General features: G+C 38.6%; 2 protein-coding genes across 8 annotated transcripts in view; both read left to right on the top strand.

The window, feature by feature from the left end:
• The window catches only part of ec (ubiquitin specific peptidase echinus), an 86,739-nt gene extending 71,455 nt beyond the window's left edge, over positions 1-15,284 (top strand). For 2 of the 7 annotated variants that reach the window (XM_076115358.1, XM_076115355.1), the window contains exons 2-5: positions 5,681-6,011; positions 10,002-10,304; positions 10,525-10,644; positions 10,764-15,284. In XM_076115358.1, coding sequence (XP_075971473.1) covers positions 5,769-6,011; positions 10,002-10,304; positions 10,525-10,644; positions 10,764-14,960 — 4,863 coding nt within the window. In that variant the 5' untranslated portion in view covers positions 5,681-5,768 and the 3' untranslated portion in view covers positions 14,961-15,284. Of the gene's footprint in view, positions 1-4,700; positions 6,012-10,001; positions 10,305-10,524; positions 10,645-10,763 lie in introns of those variants that run through there. The other 5 variants (XM_076115353.1, XM_076115359.1, XM_076115356.1 and 2 more) reach the window with 4 other exon arrangements.
• Positions 15,285-16,364: 1,080 nt separating this feature from the next.
• LOC142973538 (mannosyl-oligosaccharide alpha-1,2-mannosidase IA) overlaps positions 16,365-26,025 on the top strand; it is a 61,194-nt gene continuing 51,533 nt past the window's right edge. Inside the window, exon 1 of the mRNA XM_076115350.1 lies at positions 16,365-17,065. Within this exon, the coding sequence (XP_075971465.1) occupies positions 16,460-17,065 (606 nt within the window). The 5' untranslated portion in view covers positions 16,365-16,459. The remainder of the gene's footprint in view (positions 17,066-26,025) is intronic.

The following is a 26,025-nucleotide window of genomic DNA, read 5'->3' as shown; positions in this document are numbered from 1 at the left end:
TGCATACATCTATACTAATATTATAAAGCTGAAGAGTTTGTTTGTTTGTTTGTTTGAACGCGCTATTTTCAAGGTCCGATTTGAAAAATTCTTTCAGTGTTAGATAGCCCATTTATCGAGGAAGGCTATAGGCTATATATCATCACGCTAAGACCAATGGGGACAGAGTACCAGCAAAAAATGTTACAAAAACGGGGTTAAAATTTCACCCATTCTCTCTAATGTGACGCAAGCGAAGTTGCGCGGGTCAGCTAGTTTTGAGATATATCTTGGCATAATCTGTTGGTATCGCCTTGGATGGAACGATTTCAAAGAATCGGTTAGGTAGCATTACAATAGGTAATTGATACTGAGGATTCTACAGAATTAAAGGTTCCGCTTAGTGGTGCAATACTCGATTGTTTGTGGCTTCACACCTTGTAACTGCTATTATATTGAATTAGGTCGTTATGTACTATTACTGTGTGAATGTATGTACAAGCAGCTGCTGCAAAAGAAGCGCTATCAAGGAGATTATATCAAAAATAAATTGGTATTGAAAAAACTCTCGATTGGTCAATTTATTAATATGTAGATAACTTCATTCAAAGAATAACTTTTAAGTTTTGACAAATAAAGCCGTTGTGTTATATATTATTATAAATTATAAGACGAATTTTAAGATTTTTTGACAATTGGATTTTTTTTTCATTCTTAATCAAAATCAGTCAAAAAGCAGACTTTTAATGAAAGTCTAAAGCGATATTTTACTTATAAAGTCTATATATAGCCTAGTGTCTAAACCCATATAACTAAAAATAGCATAGAATTTCTATCAATAACTTACCTGAATGGTTGTATGTGAATCGGCAACGGATCGCGTGCACCTGTTCTCATATAAACGACCGGTGCGGATGCACCTAATTCAAACCATTTACATTTCTCTTATCAGTCCTCAGACAGGGAACTTTATTGATCGCTTCCAATACATCTTCATTATAATGCTATTACTTTCTTAGGGATTATAATACTATCTATTAAATTGGCACATCATACTAATATATACTAATAATACTATAACTGAAAAAGTTTGTGAGAATGTCTGTTTAACTTGTATGTTTGTTACTCTTTCATGCAATAAATTTTGAAGGGATTTTTTTGGTATTCGGTACACAGATAGGTTTTTTTTTAATAACCCTTTCTGTGTCAGACTGCTGAGCAAAGGCCTCCCCTCTTTTCTTACAAACTTGTCTGTCATGTGCCATACTCCGCCACGATGAACCCTCAAATGCCGTTACACAGATAGTTTATAATCTGGAAATCTATTCACGCCGTCAAAGCCGCGAGTAGAAGCTCTGAATATGTTATAATGAATTCAAGGAAAAATTCAATGTATGGGTACAAGGTCTCTGTCGCAAGAATGTGAGTAACCGATGGAGTGATACGCTGACAGATCCGCCTCTTTAATAGCCTTATTCAGATAATCTGTGACGAAATATACTGCCAAAATGACGAACCAAATTCACCATTTAGCTTTAAACATAACTCGTTCTATAGGTATCAAATGCAGGTTTCAAAATTCTCGAATTTACGACTCGATAGTAAAACTTTAGAATAGCGGTTCTAAGAATAATTTAGCCGCCATCTGTCTGCATTAAAAGCTTTAATTCTTTATATTATAAATCGTCATTAAACCAATAATAGTGGTAGTTAATTAGTTTATTATTCATAAAACATCGTAGATAAAGAGATTATGGTGTGATCGCGAAATCTAAGCGGGAAGTAGTTAATTATTGAATAAAAAGATGATCGTTTCTCACAGTCGGTACACGAGTAGGCACTGTGGGTAGTTGTAACTGGATCGCAACCTCACATGTGAGAACCTCTCACGGTGGCTGCACACCGACTTATTGAACGTTTAATTTGTAAATAAATATACACTTTTCCTATTCATAAGTTTTTTGTGTCTGCCGTTTCTACATGAAAGTTTGCTTCTACAGTGTCTTTCGAATCTTACTAATTAAATGGGTATATTGGGTATATAAACGTTTTTGCAAGATTACATACTGTCTTTATATTTATTTCGAAAAGTCATTTAGAATGTTTAGGTACGGGTTAAAACAAAGTATATCAATCAAAATGGTAGAGACGATGATCAATCTTCGCATACTGACATTAGGATGCTTTTAAACCTGAATGCTACAAAATATGAATAAATGTCACTGCGTTAATAAAGTTCAGTTCATTCACACGCTACTAAAGTAAATCTAGAGAATACGACCAAATTTTGCCGACTTCACAGCGTGGGTGGTGTTTTTCTGTTTTCCTTGTTCGGCAGCCTTAACTCACTTCTGAGAAACAAAGCTTTACGATCGTATAAGGTGTTTAGGCATACGTAATATGAATGAATCAGAAGGCCCTCGGAAGTGCAAGTAATTTAAAACCAATCAAATTAACATAAAACAGCCTGTTTTAGAAATCGTAATACAGAAACAAGCTTCTATAAATGGAGTTCGGACGCTATAAGTTTTGTGCACAAGACATTCGAGTGTCTATGGAAATTAATATACCCATAGCTAATTGCAATCACTGGTTAAGTAAACTTTGGCGCGGTCATTCTATAGATGGGTGATATTTGATTGGTCGCCTAATGGTATTTGAACAGGGCATCTCCGTGCTTCTGAGGGCACGTAAAAAGACGGTCCCGGTTGTTGTCAATACAGATAACAGACGTTAAGCCACGACAAAGGCCTTCGGGCGGCTTGAACAACCTAGACACTAGGATGACCAGTAATGACCACTAACCATACGATAAAAAGAATGTGCATACAAACTGTAAGTAGTGTAGTGCACCATCACGAGTTCCTTTATATAGAGTTACACTTACAAAGTGTTACATTTTACGAGTTGTTTTAAGAAGCTTACGTATCGTGCATCGGCCCGTCCGTTGAGGAAACTGACCACATATTTAACAACTTCGACATACTTACTGACTGACTCACGTGCAAGAAAGTCCATTGATTTACGTTATGAATAGAATTTTTACAAGCTGATACACAACTTTACGTATATACATAATACTACAGAAAACTGTTCCCTAAGTACACTCACCGGCACGGAAACTTGGCCACATACGAATTTGGCGATATTTTTTATATTATTATATTTTTATTACTAAATCAATGGTAGATTGATTGATTAAGTGTTTGTTAGGATATTTAAAGTGGTAATTAAAATATTAACTCACCAATAATAAAGTTTTTAAGTTTTTTACTTTCACTAAAAAAAGTTTCATCACTTTCCACAAAAACAAAAACACTGTAACTGGAAACTAAGCGAAATGTCTTTAAAGTTTTTACATTTTAGTATAGTGTGTTTCCTCCTCGCGCCCTTACAACCGCTTGCATTCAATCAGGCATGCTTTGAATGATGTTTCTGACGTCAACTTGTGGTATACTGCTCCAAGCGGATACTGCTGCACTTCGAAGTTCGTTTAAAGTTAGGGGAGGGTTGGATACCGACTTAATCTTTCTTTTAAGCATATCCCAGATATGCTCTATTAGATTTAGGTCTGGGCTTCGCGCTGGCCATATCAGTTTTTGAATACCGACCTCTTCCAGGTATTCTTTAACGCAAATTGCGACGTGGGGGCGTGCATTATCGTGCATTAATCTGAATTGCTCGTGTCCAATGAATCCAGAATAAGGCACAACATGTTCCTGAAGAACCTCCTCGATGTATCGCACAGCTGTAAGGCGATTATCGACAATAACCAGCTCCGTGCGTGCATCGGAACTAATGCCTCCCCAAACCATTATTGAGCCTCCATAAAAACTCACTATTTGTGTGGTGGTGATTGGTAGAAATCGCTCTCCTCTTCTTCTCCACACTCGTTCCCGACCGTCAGGAGCACGTAAAGCTATCCTACACTCATCTGTGAACAATACGTTTGCCCATTGCTCATGCGTCCAGTTAGCGTGTTCTCGCGCGAAGCGAAGTCGAGCTACTCGGTGTTGTCTGAGGAGTTGTGGACCTCGCGCTGGCCTACGAGCTTTTAAATTAACTTCCTCCATTCGTCTTCTCACCGTACGCTCACTCACATTCACACCTCTTGAAATTTGAAGTCGCTGGCGTATCTCAACTGCGGTGAGGTAGCGGTTTCTCAGAATTTCTTAGATAATAAAGCGATCGTCTCGAGCCGATGTGCACCTTTACCCTCCACTACCTGATCTGCGGGTGTACCCGCCCGTCTCTCGGTATCGTTTCAGGGCATACTGCATTGATGACCGAGGTACATTAAGTGCAGCAGCAACTTCACGCTGTGACATCCCTTGGTCAATCAGTGCTACAGCTTGTGCAACTTTTGCAGGTGTTAGGGGCATCCTTTATTGGTTCAAAGCACGCCTACTTACGAAATAACAAACAGGAAATCACAAAAGTAAAAAAATGTAACCGAAAACCTTTAACATCACACAAAATCAAACTTGCAACTCAGTCGCTCAAATGACCCGAACCAACTAAAGCTCAGAACTAACGTCATAGTGCACTCAATCGTTATGAATTACCCTCTTGAGCTGAAGTAAACATTTTTTGACCTACCTGCACTACAAACCGTCAACTGAAACACTTGAAATTTTTTCTATCGCGAGATAAGTGTTTGGACAAGATTCCGTGCCGCTGAGTGTATATCAATCGTCACGATCTAAGGGCTCTTATTCATCAGCATTTTTTATCTACTTCAAATTTTTAAATAGTGAGTCAGAGTGTTGGATTTTCTGAACCACTCACAGCTCTTTATGATTCTCAAGTCTCATAAATCAAAATCTTACGCATGTTTGAACTTACAAAGAAGTTAAGTTTTTCTTATTAAACGTTAGTCTTAAAAATGTAATATTAAGCTCTAACTGATAAAATTGTTATTTGTGTACCAATTTTTATCTTTTCGTGGAACAGCTAAAATTACTGCTAAAATCTTAATCCTGTCCGACTGTGTACCTCATTTAGTGCACGTGTACCATACAAATAAAGTTTCTACTAAAGTTTTATAACTTTATGAGCTTTTCTGTCTTATCGCCATTGAAATATAAACAAAGCTTCGTGCAGTTATAAAACGGTGAGACGGGCTTATAGAAAGTGCCAACGGGTGGGACAGAGATAGAGCAGAACCCACGTGAGTTACGTTAACAATAGATTAGGAAAAAAACGTAGGTACCTGGAAGGTAAAGGCGCCCGGGGTCCCGCCCCCGCACGTCGCGGCCTCTTGTCTCAACTCAGTCTGCTCGAAAGCCTTCGTAGAGTCGATCGTTCGGTCCTACCCAACTTGCGATAATTAATAAAATAATTGTAATTTATTTTAATTACACAATTAATAATGATTTGTATCAGTGGGCTTAATAGTGCTTTAATTAGTGGAGTGTTGCAATAAAAAACAGTTGCGTTTAATAGCGGCGAGCAGCCACCTGCTGCGTCTACACAACTGACGTTTTCGCGCCGAAAACTTAAGGTTTCTTCGTGCTAATATAACTTTATTATAGTGAAGTAGAATAGTACTGTGGAATATCTGAGTGTAGTTCGTGTGCGGAGTGGAATTCAAATGAAAAGTTTCTCAATAGTACGTGTGTCGGATACTTATTGCCGTATAGAGTTGTTTGCGGACACAAACAGATATGTATATTTAGTGAGCAGCCATTGTTTGCGATAGGTATGGAGATTGAATCCAAATGAGGAGGTGAAGTTAAACCTTCAGTTAACCTGTGATTTGAGTGAGCGATGCGGACTAAAGTGGAACGATGATAAAGTTTCGGTACAAACGTAAGGAGTCGAGCGATGGCGGCAAGAGTGGGACGGCGATACAGAAGCAGAAGATTGAAGGTCTTCGAGACCGGGAGCTGCTGCCGCCCAAGGATATGTTGTTGACTGGATCCCTCGCCGGTGTGAGGAACAATACGTTGCCCCGGTCTCGGCCGCCTTCTGCCGCGAGGCGAGAGCCGGCTGAATCTCTTCTCAGTCAAACGACGATATCTTTGTTTAGAGTAAGTTTTGTTTTTTGTGATACTCGCGTGTTTTTATTCAAGCTCGAATATTAGCCCAGCGAAATTCCCTGCGATTTGCATAAATTTCGTGCTAAGGAAAATCAAACCGACTACAGAAAATACGCACAAAGCACACCAAACGTGCAATAATTCCGGTAATCATCTTTGTTATTTCAAGTTTCACGAACCACGGCCAACAAAGCATTCTTGCAAATTATAAATCTGAATAATTTGCAGCTCTATTAGTATTCAATCACGCCTCATTTGTAATTGAGGCTTCTATTTATCATTTCAATGGCACATTAACATAAGCTCGCGGCCTGCCTTCAAAAGACATCAACGAAATCGCTGCAAATGTAATCTTGTCGTTACTTAATTGATTACTTATTGAAACTAATTACTTATTGAATCACATGCCCACCGTCAGTTCCCACTGAATATTTAAATCCTGTTTTAATATGCAATCAGATAATTGGAATTACAGATTAAACTGAATGATTTCCTGCGTTGAATGTGTGAGCTAATAATACAATTCATTCGTTGAAAATATATTTTAGAAATTGATCACGTTGAGTCGGCTATTACGTAATTAGTGAAAGTAATCCAACAAAGCCCTTTCAGTCCTTGGACATTCGTCAAATCTGAAACAGGAAAAAATTGTACATTTCCATGAAGCACAAAACAGTTACTTAACTGGCAGAGACTAAGTTGTCGATGCGTTACTTGTCGCTGACCCTCCTAGAGGCTATTGTGTGGACGCCTTCAAAGGCAATTTGTCTCGGGAATACATAAAATGTCCACTTAAGTATGTATGCGCAACCGTCGCTCCTCCGGTGTAACGCGCGCTTTGAATCAACTATTGTCTCTCCTGTCGCCATCGTGACAAACGACAAAATTATTTATCGGAATTATTGTTTAATATTCATATTTTAAACACGTGCACGCACTTCACACATATTTATTAATATTAAAGAAACGAATAAGCATTAAACCTTTATGGCTTTTTGTGCTCAGGTTATTTTTTATGTTCTCTTTATGTTAAATATTGAAATATTTACGAACTCGTTGGTTTTACTTAATGTTTGACATAATTATTTTGATTTCAATGTTTGTCAAGTTTTTACCCAATTAGCACAGATTGCTAAATGATAATTGCAGATTTGATTGTAGTAAAAAAAAATTGAGAAAGAACGATACAGAGATACAGATAAAATTTATTACAACTTGTTAAATACGGTCAAATTTTGACACATATGATACTTAAATTGCGAAAAAAAATATGGCGAGTATAAATGGAAAGAAAGAAAGCTAAAAATAAGTTTAACAACAAAGTTTAATATTATAAACTATTCTTGTAAGAAGCTAACAAAAGCGTACAAATAAATTCATTTAGCGCCAGTAAATAGAACTGGTATAGAAGTTGTAAGTAGTTAGGTCTAAATATGGCACGGTTTTCCTAGTTACCTCGGTAGCTAGGCAAGTACCAGGCAATCAGCAAGCGCAAGAAGCAGGGTCAGAGCGCGTATGGGAGGGTTCACCGCATCATTCTCACGTAACAATGGGACGATGTGGCTCGTTCACACCGCACTCAGGCTTGTGTGCTGTGCCACTAATGTCAAATGTTTGATTCATTAGTTCCGTGTTTGTTCATATCGTATCCGCCGTTAATTAGATTCTGTAATCTCTTTTTTGATAATCTTTGTTGGGGAAGAACGGGGATCTTACTTGACTAATAGTCAAATCGGCTACTTTTTATGAAATGTCAAAAACACATTTTTGTACAGAAATACGATTTAGTTCACAGTTTCGTATTTTTATTGGTATCAATGACTTATAAAATGTTTCAGTCTGTAATCATTACAATTTGAAAACATATTTAGATGAACCATTTACAAGTACAAGTAGTACCCAATTAAATTGTCTTTAAAGCTGCTGAACAAAAGATTATAAATATACAAATATCATACATGTTTATCATTAAATGGCTTTCTTCTTTCACAGCGCCACAGTCATACATAAAATATACCTTTTAATCATTTAAAGTTGACGTAAATGGGTATTTCCACCATACACGTAATCTTTAATCACTACAACAAAAAGAATCAAACTAATTCGACATGAACTTAGTTCAACGAATCGATTATCTTATGGTTATTAAGTTAACACTTTTTTTATCGAATACTGCCTAAAGCGTCTGTGATACATAGACCTTAAAGATATCAATTAGACGTTCGAAAAAGTTATTTTTACTAGTCTTTCTGCTTGGTACTAAAAAGTGACTGACAATTTGTCGATTCACACTCGTTAATGAGTTGAACGGAACTTAAAATAAGCTGAAAAACTATTCCAGTTTTCTGTTGAAGCGAAACGGATTCACGTCTAAGTTTAGTACATTGAAACATCAATTAACCGCTAGTTAACGTGCCGGGGTATAAAAACTTAGGAGCCATGCTGTGAGAGGCCCCATGCTAAGACTGATAATAATTCAAACTGCAAAGTAGAACTAACGAAATGTGTATGCGTTTCTGTTATCGTAATCAGTAGACTATTAGCGTGTCCATTATCATGTGATATGCAAAAGTTATTTGTAGAAATACAAGGTAGATCTTTTTTCGAAGTCTTTGACCTCTTGCAGTGTTCTTGTGTATATTTTTTGTTGCTTAAACAGGTTAGGTTATATCTAATAGGAAATACATATTTCTTTTAGGTACTGGTTCAGTGACATTCACTTGGAAGTCCTATTTCAATGACAGTCTTCAGCTGTAATCAAAACTTTCCTGCTTACGTGTATTGCATGGAAATTATTATATAAAAAATCGAATTTTGCCTCAATTCCTTGAGTTTAAAGGCTTCAGTATTCAACCAGAGTGTAATAAAAAGACATTTTAGAGAATATTGGCGATATTTACTTCAAAATCGTGCTTGATTAAAATATCTATACTGTTATTCAAACATCTCTTCCTACACCAGCTACACAATAGTTCACTAACAAATGAATCATATTGAAGGTGTTTATAACAAGAGCCGGTAACATCATATCCGATAATGCAGTGTTTATAAACTATCTGGCAGCGGAAGACGGCTGCAAGCTGCGTCCGCTCGCACCGGAAAATACGCCATTTACTCGTGAATCTCTATCAGGTTGTACAAACATGTAAGCTTTCACGTGATCATGTTTACTATTACTTGCTGTTTTTGTAAATATACCTTTTTAATAGTTGCTTTATTTTGAAAAACATTTGCGCTTATATCTACGATTAAGGATTTTTTAGGGATATAAAGATGTCTACTTAAGTAGAGCGATTTAAGTCCTGTAGATCTTGTGTCATAATAGGATTTATAGTTGCATAGATATTCATGCAAAGGATATTATTGAGGGCTTGTAATATGAAACGTTTGAAACAGCAATTAAATAGCTTAGATGTGTAGACATTCGTTTGAATAGTTAGTTGTAGTAAATAACGGTTACGAAATCGTAAAAACATCGAGATATATCTACGTGTATACGTCAAATCACCTCGGCTGGGTCACGCCACGCTTGTGACCCATACCTTAACTCGTATTCGTGGCATACTGGTTTTGTTCCAACACAGACTCGCGATATTCAATCTTATTGTGTAAATATTAAAATCCCAATTTACATAAAGCACCGTTGTCCACAACTTTCTTTGTGGAGAGCCTGTCATTGCCGTTTTTAAGATAAATCGTTCACTGATACGAGTTTTTAAAATACTTTGCCCTGAATGTAAGGTACGAAGATAGTTTAGTACAATATGAAGATGTTTTGAGCAAATATTTGATTGAGACTCTTAATAACTGCGACTTTTTATAAAATGTTATTATTTTAAATAATAAATAATAATAATATAAAATGTTTACACTAAGTGTTCTAACTCTTTATTTATTGGTCCACACCTTTTTTGCAAACTATTGTTACTGTTTAACCTTAACCTTTGTTTACGTGTTTAACCTTAATTTCTTTCTTTATAGGAGCTATTCACTCAACTACAATGGTCTGCGGAACGCGCACCAGCAGCGGACGCTCTCCGTCGGGCCCTCGGGGGCGGCGGCGCTCGGTTCCAACTGGGCTGCATGGCCGACGCCAGCGAGTGCTTCGAGCACCTGCTCCTCCGAGTCCACGCCCACGTGGCCGCCGGCTCCGGAGACAGGAGGGATGATGACGCCTGCAGGGCTCCTCACTGCGTACCCCACCGAAAGTTCGCCATGATGCTGGTCGAACAATCCGTATGCGGCGCCTGTCAAGCCACATCGGAACCTTTGCCGTTCACACAGGTATGTCGCGAAACTTAATTCATCTTTAATGATATAATAATTTATTCCTTTTGTCTCTTACGGGGTTTTAAACTAGAAAGGAAACGGTTAAGCCTTAGTCGCTCTTCTCTATAAGAACTGGTTCAAAAACTCACTGGCGTTAAAGATTTCCTTGACATAGTATTAAATTGTAAACTGCAATTAAAACTTACATTAATGAGATTATTTCCTTAATTTGCAGATGGTTCACTATGTATCGGCAACAGCTTTAACGGCTCAAGCTGCCTTGGGTGAACACGGTGACAGCTTTGGACTGCTACTGCGAAAAGCTGGAGGAATGGGTGACATCAGAGATTGCCCTGTAAGTATACTCACTTTAAAACTTAACAAAGTGTTTAAAATCTACAACTTAAGTAACAATAACATTAGGTACGTACGATCAATATAAAATATTTTATATTTCTTTTTGTTTCTTTGCAGAATGCCTGTGGTGCCAAAATACAAATATGTAGGACACTCATGAATCGTCCTGAAGTGGTGTCTATCGGCATGGTTTGGGATTCGGAGCGGCCCGCGGCAGAGCACGTCGCAGCCGTGTACGCAGCTCTCGGCACTGAGCTGAGGCCGACAGACGCCTTCCACGCGTGCGTAGACAGAGCGTGGGCCGCGCGTGCCACGCACAGACTCGTCGGGCTCGTCACCTACTACGGCAAACACTACTCCACCTTCTTCTTCCATAGTAAACTCCGCCTATGGATATACTTCGATGATGCGGACGTCAAAGAAATCGGACCGGAGTGGTCACACGTCGTGGAAAAGTGCCAGAGAGGAAGGTTCCAACCGCTCCTTCTCTTATACGCAGCGGTGGATGGAACGCCGTGTGACACTCGTCATGCTCCTAAAGATGTTGTTCCATTTCCTGCGCCAGAACCACGCCGTGCGGTGACGCCAGCGCCTGAACGTCCTGCTACTGGATTCGCGCGACGAGCCGTCACACCCGGCCCGGACAACGAGAGCGACTACGTCAGTAGGAAAGCTGTAGAAAACATGCTTGAAGTACAAGCTAATCGGCGGGCACAGTTGGCTCGGAGTCTGAGTACTGGTTCTGGGTCTGACACTCAAGAGAGGCCACGAGCGCGACGAGATTCTGGGAACTGGAGCGGAGACAGGAACAGTGCGTCGTCAGCTTCTTCATCAACGGCTGAGAGCCCGTACATGTATCCTCGAGGTCGCGGTGCTGGCAGTGTACCCGGTAGCCCCACTCGTAAAGGAGAACTCTCAAGCGGTGGGTCTTGTGATGCGGGATACGACTCATATTCTCTATCCTCCACGGACAGCCTGCCGCTCCAACAAGGTCTGCGCCACAACTTACAGAACTTACAACTGGCGCAGATACCTGAAATAACAACACGAGGGGAATGTGAAGCTCTTTGCTTAGAAGCTGACAGGCTATTAGAAAAGTCTCGTAACGCCGAGGATTCAGCTGATTATGAAACTGCTCTAGTATTGTGCGACGCAGCTGCCTCTAAAGCACGGGCTGCCATGGACGCGCCCTATAACAACCGCCACATGGTCACATTCGCTCGCATGAAGCACAACACGTGTGTGATGCGAGCGAGAAGTCTACAAAGACGAATGGCTGGAATGACTAGAGTTACAGAAATTCCCCAGGCAGCTCCCATTAGGAACACTAAAGGCGGTCTAGAAAACTCTCCAGTTACCATCGAAATATACGCCACACTCCCTAAAAAGAAGGGTTCTTCCAAAAAGTCTCCTAAATGTATCGAAGATGATATCGATACAGTAACTAGAGAGCGACCACCGAGGCATAAGTCTAGGGATGAGGAAAAAGTAAGAGAGAAGAGATCTAGAAGTGAAGATCGGAGTAGAGCTCGGAAAGAAACCATCGTTGTTAAACCAAACGAGAAAAAGGAAGAATCGGCTGAAGACAAGAAGGCCAACAAGAAACAACACAAAATTCGTAGGAAATTATTAATGGGTGGTCTAATACGAAGGAAAAACAGATCGATGCCAGATTTGACGGAAGGCGCCGACGGAAACACTGAAACAAACAATAAAGAAAAACGTGTGTCTTCGGTTGACGACACTGACGTCGGTCGCACGAATGAAGATAAGACGAACCTCAGTGGATACTTGTCTGAGGGGCACTTAGAGTATTCAGTTGCAAGCGGTACCAACCCAAATCTTGAAAGAAGTAAACTGATGAGGAAGAGCTTCCACGGCAGCGCCGGTAAGATCCTGACTGCCGCCAAAGTGCCTCCTCCACCACCATTACGCACTACCTCTCAACTAACCGGTTCTAAGTACGCTTACACTGAACACGGAAAGGGCACATATCCTCCAGAGATAGAGGAAGATGGTGGTTTTTCAGAACAGTACGGTGATGAGCCCCAATCATTACCGTTCTTACACTCGTACGACGACAAGCCTGGAAGCCACTACGACAGGCTAGATAACTCGCCGTCACAAAATTTCCATACAGTCGTGACTAAAGCGATGATTCATCAAGAACAGAGTCCGGTAAAGAGGGACACTTTACAACCGATACAGCCCTCTCATAACACCATACAAAATTTAACCAATACTTTTGATAACGGGGTTGATGTGGTCGACTGCGCAATGCCAAGACGGTCGCCTACAATGTTTGAACTGCCACCATACCCCAGTCCAATGAACTCTGTGAACCACTCGCGGCAACCTAGTGAGGAGTTCCCCCCGCCTCCTCCTCCTATCGACCTAACACCACTTCACGACGAACTTGAGAAGATACAGAGTGTCGACATGAACTTCGATCACGATGTCCCAGGAATGAAAGGATTCCTATTAGCGAGCTTACAAGAGAAGAGAAATCAGATCCTTAGGAACGAGCACGAACCTCCACAAATACAACAGATGGAAAAATTAAACACCCCTCCATCGTTGTTAAAAGAGCTGCAAGCTAAACAAGCAGCATTTAAATTGAAGAGGTCCGGATCTTTAGAAGGACAGCTCTCGAGTCCGGTAGAGAATCACACCATGTTTGAAAGCAATAGCGTCAGAAATATGGCTTCCAGATTCGAGACTAACGCACAGAATTCTAATCAAGAGGGTGACAGGTCGCACATTGGTTACGTAGGCATGAGCGGCAATAGAGATGTCATTAACTGCTCCGATCAATCAAATGCAGGACTCAACAGACGGGCATCTGCATCTTCCATTGATCCGAAACAAATTGAAGAAGAACAGTGTGATCAAAAGACTGTTAATGCAACATACGGTGACCGATCTAAACCCAAAAAGAAGTCTGTTTCTTTCTGCGACCAGGTCATCCTAGTATCCACTGCTGAAGATCAGGAAGACGATAGTTACATTCCAAACCCTATCTTAGAAAGAGTCTTGAAGTCGGCCATGAACAAGCCAGAGCTAACGACGATGCCTCTGCAATCGGAGAAACCATCTCTACAACGACAAGACTCTTTCGACAGTCAGTCGTCACGATCGACCATATCATCACTATCGCAAAACTCGTATGTACCGCCTGACAACGCACACGAGCGCGCCGAGTACGTTCGGTTACAAAATAACTACCCCACGTACCAACCGGCGCCAAACCGATTACAGCAGCAATACAACGCACAAAAGAACAACAGCGTTTACGGTACTAACTCTCCGGTACAAACAGCCCAGAGTCAGAACGCAAACACCAATCAGATATACCAATCGCTTCCAACCAACCCGCCGCAGAATACCACAAGCCCAATACCGTACACACAGCCACCGTCCGTCTATACGAACCACAGTAACGCGAGCCCACCGAACTTTAGCCAAAATCCTGCGAATAGACTGACGCCGACGCACAACACTGCCTACATGTCGAAGCACCCCGGCAACCTGCCGCGGCCCGTGCCCAACGCGGGTCTGCACCCATCCTCTCAACTACACCAAATGAATCAGAATCAAATGATCAGCAACGCTTACTACCACAGAGTACCGCAGACTTCGTCCGCGTCGACGATGCCCAGCAACAACTACAACACGAACCGCCAATACATGCCAAACTCCAATCATTCGCCTTATCAAAGCGTGCCCACCAATTCGCCGGCTTATCAAAGCTATCACAACCCACCGACAAGCTACGCGAGCTCTGAATATTCTAGTCGATACCCGCAGGCGAACAATAGTACAAATCACTACACCCAGTCACCGTACCAGAGAGTACCTCCGCCCCACGGCGACGTGCCCGTAGATAACTACAACACGTACCCACAGAAGATGTCCGCCAACTACTACGTGGAGAACTCCCAACCGCGCGTCCAGGACACGAGGCATTATGCCAACACGCAGCAACAACGCATGTACAATCAAAATGTAGAGAGTAATATAAACAACGAACAAGGACAATATCAGTACAGCCAGAACGGCTACAACCCGTACCAACATATACCGCAGCCGAAACAGTTGCAGAAGAAATCTGTGTCGTTCGAGCCTGGGACGAAGGGAGGGACAGACTCACCCATACCTCCTCAAATGAACGGGAACCCTCCGTACCCAGGCACTGACGGACAAGCGGCACAGAAGAGCCCCTGTAACTTGTGTCGGAAGAAAACCGTCAACCCTCCAGCGATGTATTGTCCGGATTGTGACTTCTACATGTCTAGGTTTAAACCGCGCTCATAGCATTCATTGGAAGTAAATAATCCCTAAATCATGCTCAATAGTGATAAAACTGGAAATTGTATTTTATCTCAACCCCTCTGAAGTGTAACTTTTGAAGTAATTAGTTATTAATATTGTTTAGTAATAGTTCAAGATAATTTGATTATTGTTATAAGGCTTGACTGATCTCATGTGAGAAAATATTTTATAAACATTGCATAAAGTGTAATTTGTAAGTTTTGTATGATTTGAATGTAACTCATAAAGTGCCTTACGTATATATTTTAATAAAAATAGATTTTAATTGTTTCGATATCGTAAAATCAATAAATTATTTTCAATATACTTTTGACTTTAATTTACATAGCACTATTCCTCATTATATTTACAACAGACTTTTTATGCTAGGAAGCCGCTAAATTGCGGCAGCAGGTGAATGTAGAGATTTTGGGTTCAAACCCTGGTTCGAATTAATAACTATTTGACCTGACTTCTTATACCCCATTTCATAAAGATGGCTTTGCATATGGAAGTTGACCATGATCATATCCCATATAAATTATAGTACTCCATGGTCTGCACGCGAAGAGCTCTAGCGGCGACCGACGCAAGTCAAGCGCTTTGTGTCCTTTTAAACTGTATCGAACACACGAATAGCAAATTCGATAATAAAAGCTTATGTAAAGTATGAAAGTCCTTGTGATCCACGTTGTGACTGGATTTATAAATAACTTTTTCAATTGTGCTTTTAGTGCCATCTATAATATACAACTATAAAACCCGGGCAAAAATATGGAATGGCTCAATAGATGACGTTGTTGCTGCTTAGTGGCCAGTAATCCGAGGTATATAGGTATTTATTTCAACTAGATGGCGCTGATAGCACCAATATTTAGAAAAACGAACCAATTTGAAATGTGTTCTGCCCAAAATTCAACTTTGTTATGCTTATTATTTTACAATACTGAATATTATTTTAGACAAGTGATTATATTAAATAAAAATATATATTATTTATTTTCAAAGAGAAAGCAAGAAGACTGGTATCCCTCAAGTCTCAAATGCTGTTTCAGTGTGGCCAGCTAAAGGAGTTTACCATCGAACGTGGAAAAATAACATTTATAATTTTTACATTGCAGTGCACCTGGGTCTTTCAACGAACTATTTTAAGAGTTTTTAAGAAATGCGAGACGTCATCATACAGCACAGATAAAAACCTGTAATATACATTGGATTATTTTCTAGTTAGTGCTTATTTTAAATACAAAAAATGGGGCCTCAAAAAATGCATTTTGTTTATCTGGTTTTTTTAATGCAATTCGATGTCTTTAGATAATATTATAATATTTTCGTTAAATATATCTTTGTGGGAAATCAAGATTTAAAAGCTTGTAACTACTGCCAACTTCATACGGTTGTCAGTTCTTTAATGGCGACCACGGGTGACGGGTCGTTCGTCTGAAAACTGTCACTATTTATTACTTTAGATTTTTAAGTGTAGGTACTGTGTTTACGTAAACATGACGGGGATTTTGCCAACTTACCAACGTTTTGTAAATGGAGTTCCCGTGCCGTCCATTTCTCGGCGTTCCTTTCGCCTACGGGAGAAATATCTGATTGTTTCTGTACTTTTGACATTCGGGATCGTGTGGTTAGGAGCACTGTTTTACCTGCCAGAGTTTAAAAGTTCTAATAGTGTGAACGATAGTGTTTACAATGTTTACAAACGAATTCAGAAAGCTGGTCCTGAGCTACTCATGCCGCCTCCCCTCGCACAGAACGACGTAGGTGACTTTCCTGTCGTTGGGATCGTTCACCACGGGGAAGAAGGCGATGATCCACACAAAGTTGAGGATAGGAATCGGCTGCGAGCAAAGATTGAGGAAGATATGGGCATGAAGGTGTTAGAAAGGCCTCAGTTTGATGTAGCACCTTCGATTTCATCGTCCAAGGGGCCGAGTAAGCCTCCAGTAGATGCGATTGAGGAGCCAGCAATAAATAATGCAGCAGGCAAAGATGTGTCACCATCGGGAGTGAAGGCGGAGAGTTCGAACAAGTACGTGGCCGTGGCGCTGGCGCCCGGAGCTGATCCAGACATCAAACACAAGCTGGAGACTGTCAAACAGGTGAGTCATAGTCTATACACTCACTTGTAAACATCTTGTACTAACTGGCACGGATTTAAGACCAAAAATTGGAATCTGGAAATGTAAATTGGAATCACAATTTGTCATAATTGAAAAATCATTAACTTTATCATTGATGAATATAAAAAACAATCAAAATTACATACTTACAATGAAAGAGAAAGTGAGCAGATATGTTTGGTGGTTACAACATAGCATTTATGACTTTCTTGAATTGTTTACACACACACATGGCTGCACACAAACATAACAGTTATGAATACTTAAACATTTCATAATGAGTATTTAGTTGTTCCATTCAGTAATTAGCTCTTCACGGAATTCACTTAAGTAAATATAAAGTTATGAAACAGATATTAGTGCATGAAAAATATGTTTTTATTCACTATTGTACACTGTGCATAATTTGATTTTAGTAACAATTGAATGTTTAAACATTTATAGTATACTATTCAACCATGTGGTATTAAAATAAACCATGTATTAAGTATCCTTAAGAAAGCATATTATTTTATTTTAAAATCTCAAATTCTATCAACTTGACTTTACACTTCCTATTTTATTAGCATATAAGTGTAATTGGCTTCTCAGGATCTATTTTATGCTATCTTTTCTATATATGGTAAAATAAGTATTATAAACATGAATGAAACATTTATGTATAGATAAGTAATTTAAAACCAGTATTGCATGTTTGTCTCGCTGGGAAAGTGATTGCTTCTCCATGATGTTATGTAGGTACTATCAACCACATATATATTTTTATGCTATATTCTTGCATAGAATAAAATTAAAAAAACCCCTTTTTGTTTTTAAATTTCTTTATTAATCACACAATATGACAAGAATAAGTTACATATCAATGTAATATGTGATTCTAGTACCACTTAACAATATTATTTTAATTCCTTATTTTACAGGTGTACTTAGTAGATTATACAACTTTTAAAAATCAGTTCTATATCTAGGTATATTGAAATGAATCATTATCATATCAACATGTAGACATTCACTGAAATTGACATGAAAATGTACAAATTGTACATTAAATACCTACAAGTGACAATTTGCACATAATAATGTATGGTGTAAGCCCGCACCCCATTTAATGCCCCAGCATGCAATTATAGTTAGCCTCTGTGATTACTGGTTGAGGTTACACTGAGTGACTCGCTCTGACTGTTTTCAGCTCTAAAGACTTGGATAAACCCATGATAGGAGCATTATTTATAAAACAAGATATTATTTTTATGATTTTCATGCTGTAATAGGCATGTAGCAAACTATGTGACCATTATCTTGTGTTGATTAATTTGTAAACTGAGATTGTTACATTTTACACAAAGTACTTGGAACAGTCCTGTGATTGAAAAAGTCTTAACAAAGTAATTACTAGCCAACTCAATCAATATAGAGTTTTTAAAAAACAACTTTGCTTGCTTGAGTTTTTGGAAATAATGTAACATTTGCAGTATTTTGTGTAAATTGATCCAGTAGGTAAATACTTCTTGGGTGGTAGATGCATTAATAATTTCTTTGACTGTAAAACATGCCAATGATAGACTTAGGTAAATTAATTATATACATAGGATATAAGTCTATTAAGTAAGTACTGGCTGGCTGATTATGCCTCTCTTTTCATCAAACTTTCATTCCTCAGTGCCATAGGGTAAAATTCCTCCCATATTTTAAACTTAAATCTGAATTCATGATACCCTTTACTTTAAAACCCTTGAATTGAAATCTCTTAGTGTCATTCATGTAGCCTTGACATAAGAAGCTCTACAAGTGACTAAGTATGTAAATCAATACTTGTTATGAACCTGTTAGATTATGTGATGTCATATTTATGATAATATTCACTATTTAGTATAAAAAAACTGCCTAATCATTTGAATAATATGCCTGTATGAGAAGAAATACTTTTGTTACTACTGTTTTCTTTACTTATTAATTCGTTTTCGAGTGTTGTTAGTCGCAAAGTGATACCACTAGTAAAATTATAAGTTTGCATACCCTAGCTACAGATTATCTTCAAGATTTGATATTAATTGGAAATGCAATCATGGCGATAAGGATTATTGGAAAAACATGGCGGTGTCCTTTGCCCAGCAGTGGGACAATAAAGGCTATCAAAGAAAAATTATGATTAAACCACTCGGCAATTAATTACTCATGCGGTCTTGCAATATAAGCTGTTTTGTAGCATAGGTCCTGTTACTGCCTCAAGTCCGGCTGATCGTGATGTTCACGAGGTCTTCGGATGGGATTTTCTAATTTATATTACGATTGTCTATATCGTGGCGTATTTGATAACGTACCCGTTATAATGTCAATGGGCTCGCCCCCTATTACTAGGGACTAACATTGTTAATGGCGAAACGTGGGTGTATTTCATACGCCTCTGCCTACTCCTTCCGATCTAACAGGCGTTGTGCCTGTGCCTATACATGCTACGCATTTATTAAATGGTTTGAATATTCTTAGTTCCAGTTTTGATGTATTAACAGTTAACGATGACAGCTCCATTAGACCTTAGCCTAGTTAGAAGTAAGTATAACTGAATAGTTGTGATATAGACAAATTCGCGAGTCCCCCCACTCGTAACTAGTCTATTTATATAGTCGACTAGTGCACATCATGAATGATAGAATGTACACATTGCCGCGTGATGTCATGCTGTTCCATTTGATATAATTACTATCGGCTCAGCTTTCGGCAGACTCCACTGATCCGTGCACCATTTACACATTAGTTAATGAAAACAAATGAAACCAAAAATATACCGGTAACTTTATCAATAACCGGCGAGCCGTTTTCGCCGGTTTAAACAGTTATTTTACAAAAATACCTTTACAACTTTCACACATAAGCATTCCTCGAGAATCACCCTATCTATTAAAAAAAACTGCTTCAAAATCCGTTGCGTAGTTTAGAAGATCTAAGTATACATACAGACATAGAGACAGACGCGGGAAGCGACTTTGCTTTTTACTATGTAGTGATAATTAAAATATTTATATACAAGTTAAAGTTGTATAAGAATAATTTGTCACATTCTAAACAGTTAAATCCTTTAACAGGTAATGACATCATAGTTTTATAGTTTTATCTTTTCCTAATTACGACAAATTACCTAACTACTAATTGTAAAAAAGATATGCCACATTAAAACATGTAATCGGTTAAGTATCTACATTACTTCCCGTCGGTTCGTCTCGTAAAATCAGACAACTAGTCTTTGTTCTTCTACTTTCACATACTTTATTATCTAAATCTGATACATCATTAACATGTCTAACGCGTTTAAACATTAACCACTCGGAATATTCCCACAAAAAAGGAAACAAGATTTATATCTATAAAAATATACAATAATTATGTGCTAGGCCATCATTTTTGTGGCAAAAATATATAATGAACATTCTTATAATGATACTGGATGCTGTAATATTGGCGGGCTCAAGGTCGTATGATAATTGTACGGATATAATCACACGCCGTTGCACCACGGACGTGTTAATCAAACAACACACCGTGACTGAAATAATCCGAATAGTCATAAAGCTGATTTGACCGCAATTCATCTTTTACGCCATGCAGAAGTCGCCTTTCGACAGTTATTCAAGTCTTCAGTTATCCAGTTGAATTGCAATAACCGAAGCCTATTTTTTACGTGCCGTTTATTATTAAGTACGTTTTATTTATTAAATATCTTATGTATCTTAGAATTGTATACGCCAATAAAAGCGTACAAGCAGCGATAGTTGAAAAACAGGCTATTTTAATAGATCGATAGTTAATTATTGCATCAGAATTAAAAGAATGCTGACCCATGTGTACCAATTGTGGTTAGTATAACACAGAACAAATAAAAGCCATTGGGGTCGAGATCTCATCTAATTGAATACAACCGAATAGTATTTAGGTTATGACCGATTGCCATCCAACATTACAATATAAATATTCCTAATATCTCTTTGGAAGCAATTTTCAGCCTAGTGATTTGCGACGAAACGACTTGAAGTAGTCTTTTACTGTGGTACAGTACTTCTGGTGTGAATTATCGCCGTCTGTTTTAAACGACCCGTATCCATTTTAACCTACACTTCGGTTCTGCTCTTTTAAATGTCAAAAGGAGCTCTTGTTTCGAGGTGTTTTCAATACAGTCCCAGAGCCTTTTCTTTCACGAACTAAATTGTTGCTTACCGGAGTGGTGTTTTAGTGGACACACCACATAGCCCAACATTTCTTTCCACGAAAGGCTATGCATCCGAGGAATATTTTCGTAAAAAAAAGGTATTTCTATACAATTCTTTTCTGTACAAGTGTCGCAAAATTTTGCCCCGCGTAACGTAGAATTAGCTCCTGGACCCCATCGATCTGCGCAGTGGCCACAAGACCCTCACTACTAGTGATATATTATGAACAATAAAATCACAGGCGCGGTGATTACGGCTATAAACTCGCCTAAATTGTCACGCGGTCGCTCTTCCATACCGTAATGGAGGACATAATGAAGGATTTTCAGCTGAAATAAATGCTCGTGACTCTAATCGTTGTAAGTGTTCTTAGTTTGTTAAGACACGGAATTGTCTCTAACATCGGACAGTATATTATACCTAAATATATAAACATTTTGATCTACTAGCAAATAATTTGCAAGTATTTCGCCTCTGTTTATTTCTTTGGCGACATTAAGATCATGCTGTTAATAAAATCGTGAGTTAAACCGAGATACCAGCGCTTACCGATCGGTCATATATATAACAAATAGTTCTCAGCATGTGACCTAGACGATTCTCAGAACAAAATACTAATTATAGACTAGGAATATGTGATACGTATACACGAGAGACAGTTTTGTTCTATGCCGTCGGACTATTTGTAGTATTCCGAATTCGAAACTACACGGAAGAGCCGTCTATACAAATGAATTTCTAACAAGAATCTTAATAATTTGCTAAAGTGCGAGAAACACGCCATTATGCACTTAAAATTAGATTTAGAATAAACCGTTTTAAGAATGTTAGAATGGCACTAAAATTATTAATTGTATACATTATGGAAGGACCCTGGACACAGACACGCACTGGAGGATCCCAGTGTAATTAATTACTTTGTTCCTTACAATAAATGAACTTTAAAAATATTGCAAATACACACATTAATGTGTGTATTTGCAATATTTCAATCATGCCTTCATTCCATAGGGATAGGCAGAGACCACAAATACGATGACGGAAAACTATTTTCCTATATTATGATAATGCAAAACGATCAAAGCGATACAGGCTTTGACACCAACGTGTAGATCATTATTTTTACTTAGTTCCTTAGGAAAACAACCGGGACTGTATTTAATTGGGAAAATAATTTCTATCTCATAAGATCTCGTCCCTTCCCGTCCTGCATCTGACGGAAAACGGATGCTAGTACACACTGATAGTTTGCTATTACAATTAATAAGCAATCTGTAGTCTTTTCCTTGCAGTTTTCCCGTACCAATACTCCGGGGATTTCTAATTAATTGATAAGGGAAGTAAAATACCTTCTTATCTGTCTTATAAAAACCTTTTTAATACGAGATGGGTGAGATATATCGTGATCAGGTTTAATTAACGTACAAAATACATACAGCGGATTTTACCAAATGTATATTTGAAAGTCGAGTTGTTTACGGAAATAAATTATACAAAATATACTGGTCAGGAAACATTAAAAACTGTTAAACAAGAATTACACCGACTTAGGATTGGCAGAAACAAATTGCTTTATTAACATTATCCCGGCGAAGTTGTAAAAGCCGCCTCAAAGAACCGCTTTGTTCGATTGCCTGTTAGGCTGTACGCAATTGCGAACTTTCCTCATAACGAACTGTGAATTATAATTATTATGGCTACGCAAATTCCTGTTGCAAGACGCTTTTAGAAATTCGAAACAAAGTGTAGTAACTGCACGTACAAATTAATTAATGTGGTGTGGAACAAGTCTGGCATCATAAAAAAGGCGTTTTGTTTCTTAAGTACTTTTAAGTGGTAGCGTGGAGCAGATTTAATAGAATTGATTTAGAGGCAGGCTTTTCAACGAAGCTCGTTGGATTTAAAACTTAAGACTTGTAAGAAGCCCGCTGTATTGTTATCTAAGGCCAATATCATTAGCTAGCTACAAAACTTCTACAAAATTTTCCTTCAGCTAGAAGAGCATCTTGCTTGACAGATTATTTGGTCATCACTCACTGCCAAGATGAAATCAAAAACAGCACGGACAACAGTCGTGCTAAAGAAGTCTACGAGTAAATTGAGTTTCGCTATAAGTTATTTTACAATATCGGTTTATAACATTACCGTAGTGAGCAAGTACAAATGTGCAAGTAAAAGTCTAGGCTTTCTCGGTAACTTTCCTGATGGGTTTGACACTAATTTCGTATTGGCCGATGACCGGACGTAGGCGCCAGTGGTCGCAACGTGCGCAACGTGCGGGCCGCGGTCTGCGCGCACGCATGCACAAGTGAAATCATTTGTTTATACTCGCTTGACTTGCTGCCCATCTGTCTTGCATTAGAGTCACTACTATGCAATGTCTCTAAGTGTATGCTGTTCATTGAAAGTGCCGTCTTGCTTGACTTGATTTGTAAATGAAAATGACTGCATGATTTAACAATTCGATCGACGTTAATTGATTACAGATGTATAGATTCCACGAGTTTATTGTTGAGTATTTCAACCTATTAGGTATTGAAATGTCACTTATGCTTTAGTACCACTTAATGTGTTTAATTACCATTTCCTTTTACGGATTCAGGATGGCGGGTAGGAAGGTGGTTGCGATTAATACTTTCTCTTAGATCGCTAGCCTTCCTTTCTTAGTGCTGGAAAACAATTATCTCACGCTATATCGGTTCTTAAACTTTTCTCACGTCATACTTCAATATTATAAGTATTTCATACTGGGTCAAATACAAATAATTATTACGAAAATCATCACTTCTCACCATGTATGAGGGGGGCTACGAATTTTTAAATCGGGTGGCACTGAATCCTGTACACAGTGTTTAAAACAGGTACTTGATAATAAAGCAACATTGTATCTTTAAAAGTATTTTCTGGGCGATCGGTTACCAAAAGGTATCATCCGGTTTGTGTCGTCTCATGTTTCTGGTTCCGCAAATATTATCTTTGCCATCAACATTCAGTGAAGGCCCCAAAAATTCCACCTCAGCCGGCTTGCGACGTGATTGCGTCACCTCAAACCAAACAGTTATTTTGATTATTATTCGATGAAAAGAACAATGCCCAATTAGTGTAACTCTACCGATTACGTCTTTTGTCACAATATTTATACAACAAAATCTAACAATCGCAGAATAAAAACTATTCACTTTAGTGCTTTGTTCTTTGATAACGTATTGTACAATAAACCACGTCACCTTCCGCCAGAAACCGCATTTAAAATTAACTACTCTTGCCGATATAACTTTCCTAGTCTTAAAACCTACTTATAGTTTATCGTTATATTTTTCTTCATAACAGTCAAGTTAAACGCGCTGTTATAAACATTACTAAATGAGCACTAAGGAAGTTATTTAGATTTTACAATGAGCGCGTCATACATAACCATAATATTATGTGCACTGTAAAGGGAAAGTGAAGCCTCCTCCTACTAGTTTAAATATACTGTTGCAATTACATTGTGTGTACACTGCGTACAGGGTTCATCCCAATATTACAATTTGGTGGTTACTGCATTGCTGTGGAATGTAGCGGCGCGGGCGGTGGTTTTATCACATTTATTCATAATGTTCAAATTATTGTTGATAATGCCGCAAATAAACTGAGTGTGGTGTAACCTATAAATAAAAATAGATGTAGAACGAGTGCGAGTAGAGCACGGAATGACACACGGATCTAAAAAGCACATTCCGCGGATGGCGTGCAGACCCAGTTTACTTGGTATCGGCGTCGTAGTGCCGCTGTTAAGTACGTAACGTAACGGCACACCGAATCGGTCTCGGCGAGACGTCGCCGGCGACCCCGCGGCACACATTCACTACAAAAACAGTAAGACATCACACCGTTCACTGCACACTAAACTAACGACACTTTCTCGCAAATGCGATGCCGCTAAGCCGCGCTATATGTTTAAAAATATTCATTTCACACGCTCTCAAATATTTGGGTTGGTTCATTGTACTGAAGTAATATCAATAGACTTTTGTGAACCTGTCGGGGGAGATGCAAATTTTACATAAATTACGTGAAACTGCGTCATTATGCCATCATTTTGATCCGCCGTTCTAGCGTGCTTCCGGGTTCAAAATAGAATATTTATTTTACTGAAGTGGCGATGCATAACACCGATTTTCATTCGACACCGGGAAAAATCAGTAAAACGAATCAGTCCGATAATACATTGTTATCGTATCATTATATAAGTACTGTGTATTTTTACAGTAACCTATGTCTCAACATGCACATAAAATGAATAACGTTGAAAAAAAGTACCAAGAATGCAATATCACCAAAATACTTTTTTTTTAACTTTGCATAAACGATACATCTTTAATTTATTTTTACTTAATGGTCTTGGCCATTATTTAGTCCTATCTAATGACCTGTCTTGAGATTGTGTGTTTTTAATTAAAGCTTGTTTGATGAGCGTCGCACACAAATCAATCAAGGTAAACCTTTATCTTAAACAACGAGGTGGGTTGGCGTCAAGTTTTATAAATTAGCTCGCGCAACTTGGCTGTAAATCAGGTGCAAAATATACCACTTGCAAAGAACAGATATTACTATAAAATCTTCTTACTTGTCATCACAAACTGTCCTTTTTCGTAGCGCTAATAATATCTCCTCTCGTCAGCTCCCATGGGAATGTGATTTACTTGTAACCCAGTAATACTTTTGATAGCACCCACTAGGGATTATATGACACAG

Source organism: Anticarsia gemmatalis, chromosome 6, assembly GCF_050436995.1.
Source record: "Anticarsia gemmatalis isolate Benzon Research Colony breed Stoneville strain chromosome 6, ilAntGemm2 primary, whole genome shotgun sequence".
Lineage (NCBI taxonomy): Eukaryota > Metazoa > Arthropoda > Insecta > Lepidoptera > Erebidae > Anticarsia > Anticarsia gemmatalis.
Note: the sequence above shows the minus strand (reverse complement) of the source record. Positions and strands in the feature narration are given on the sequence as shown.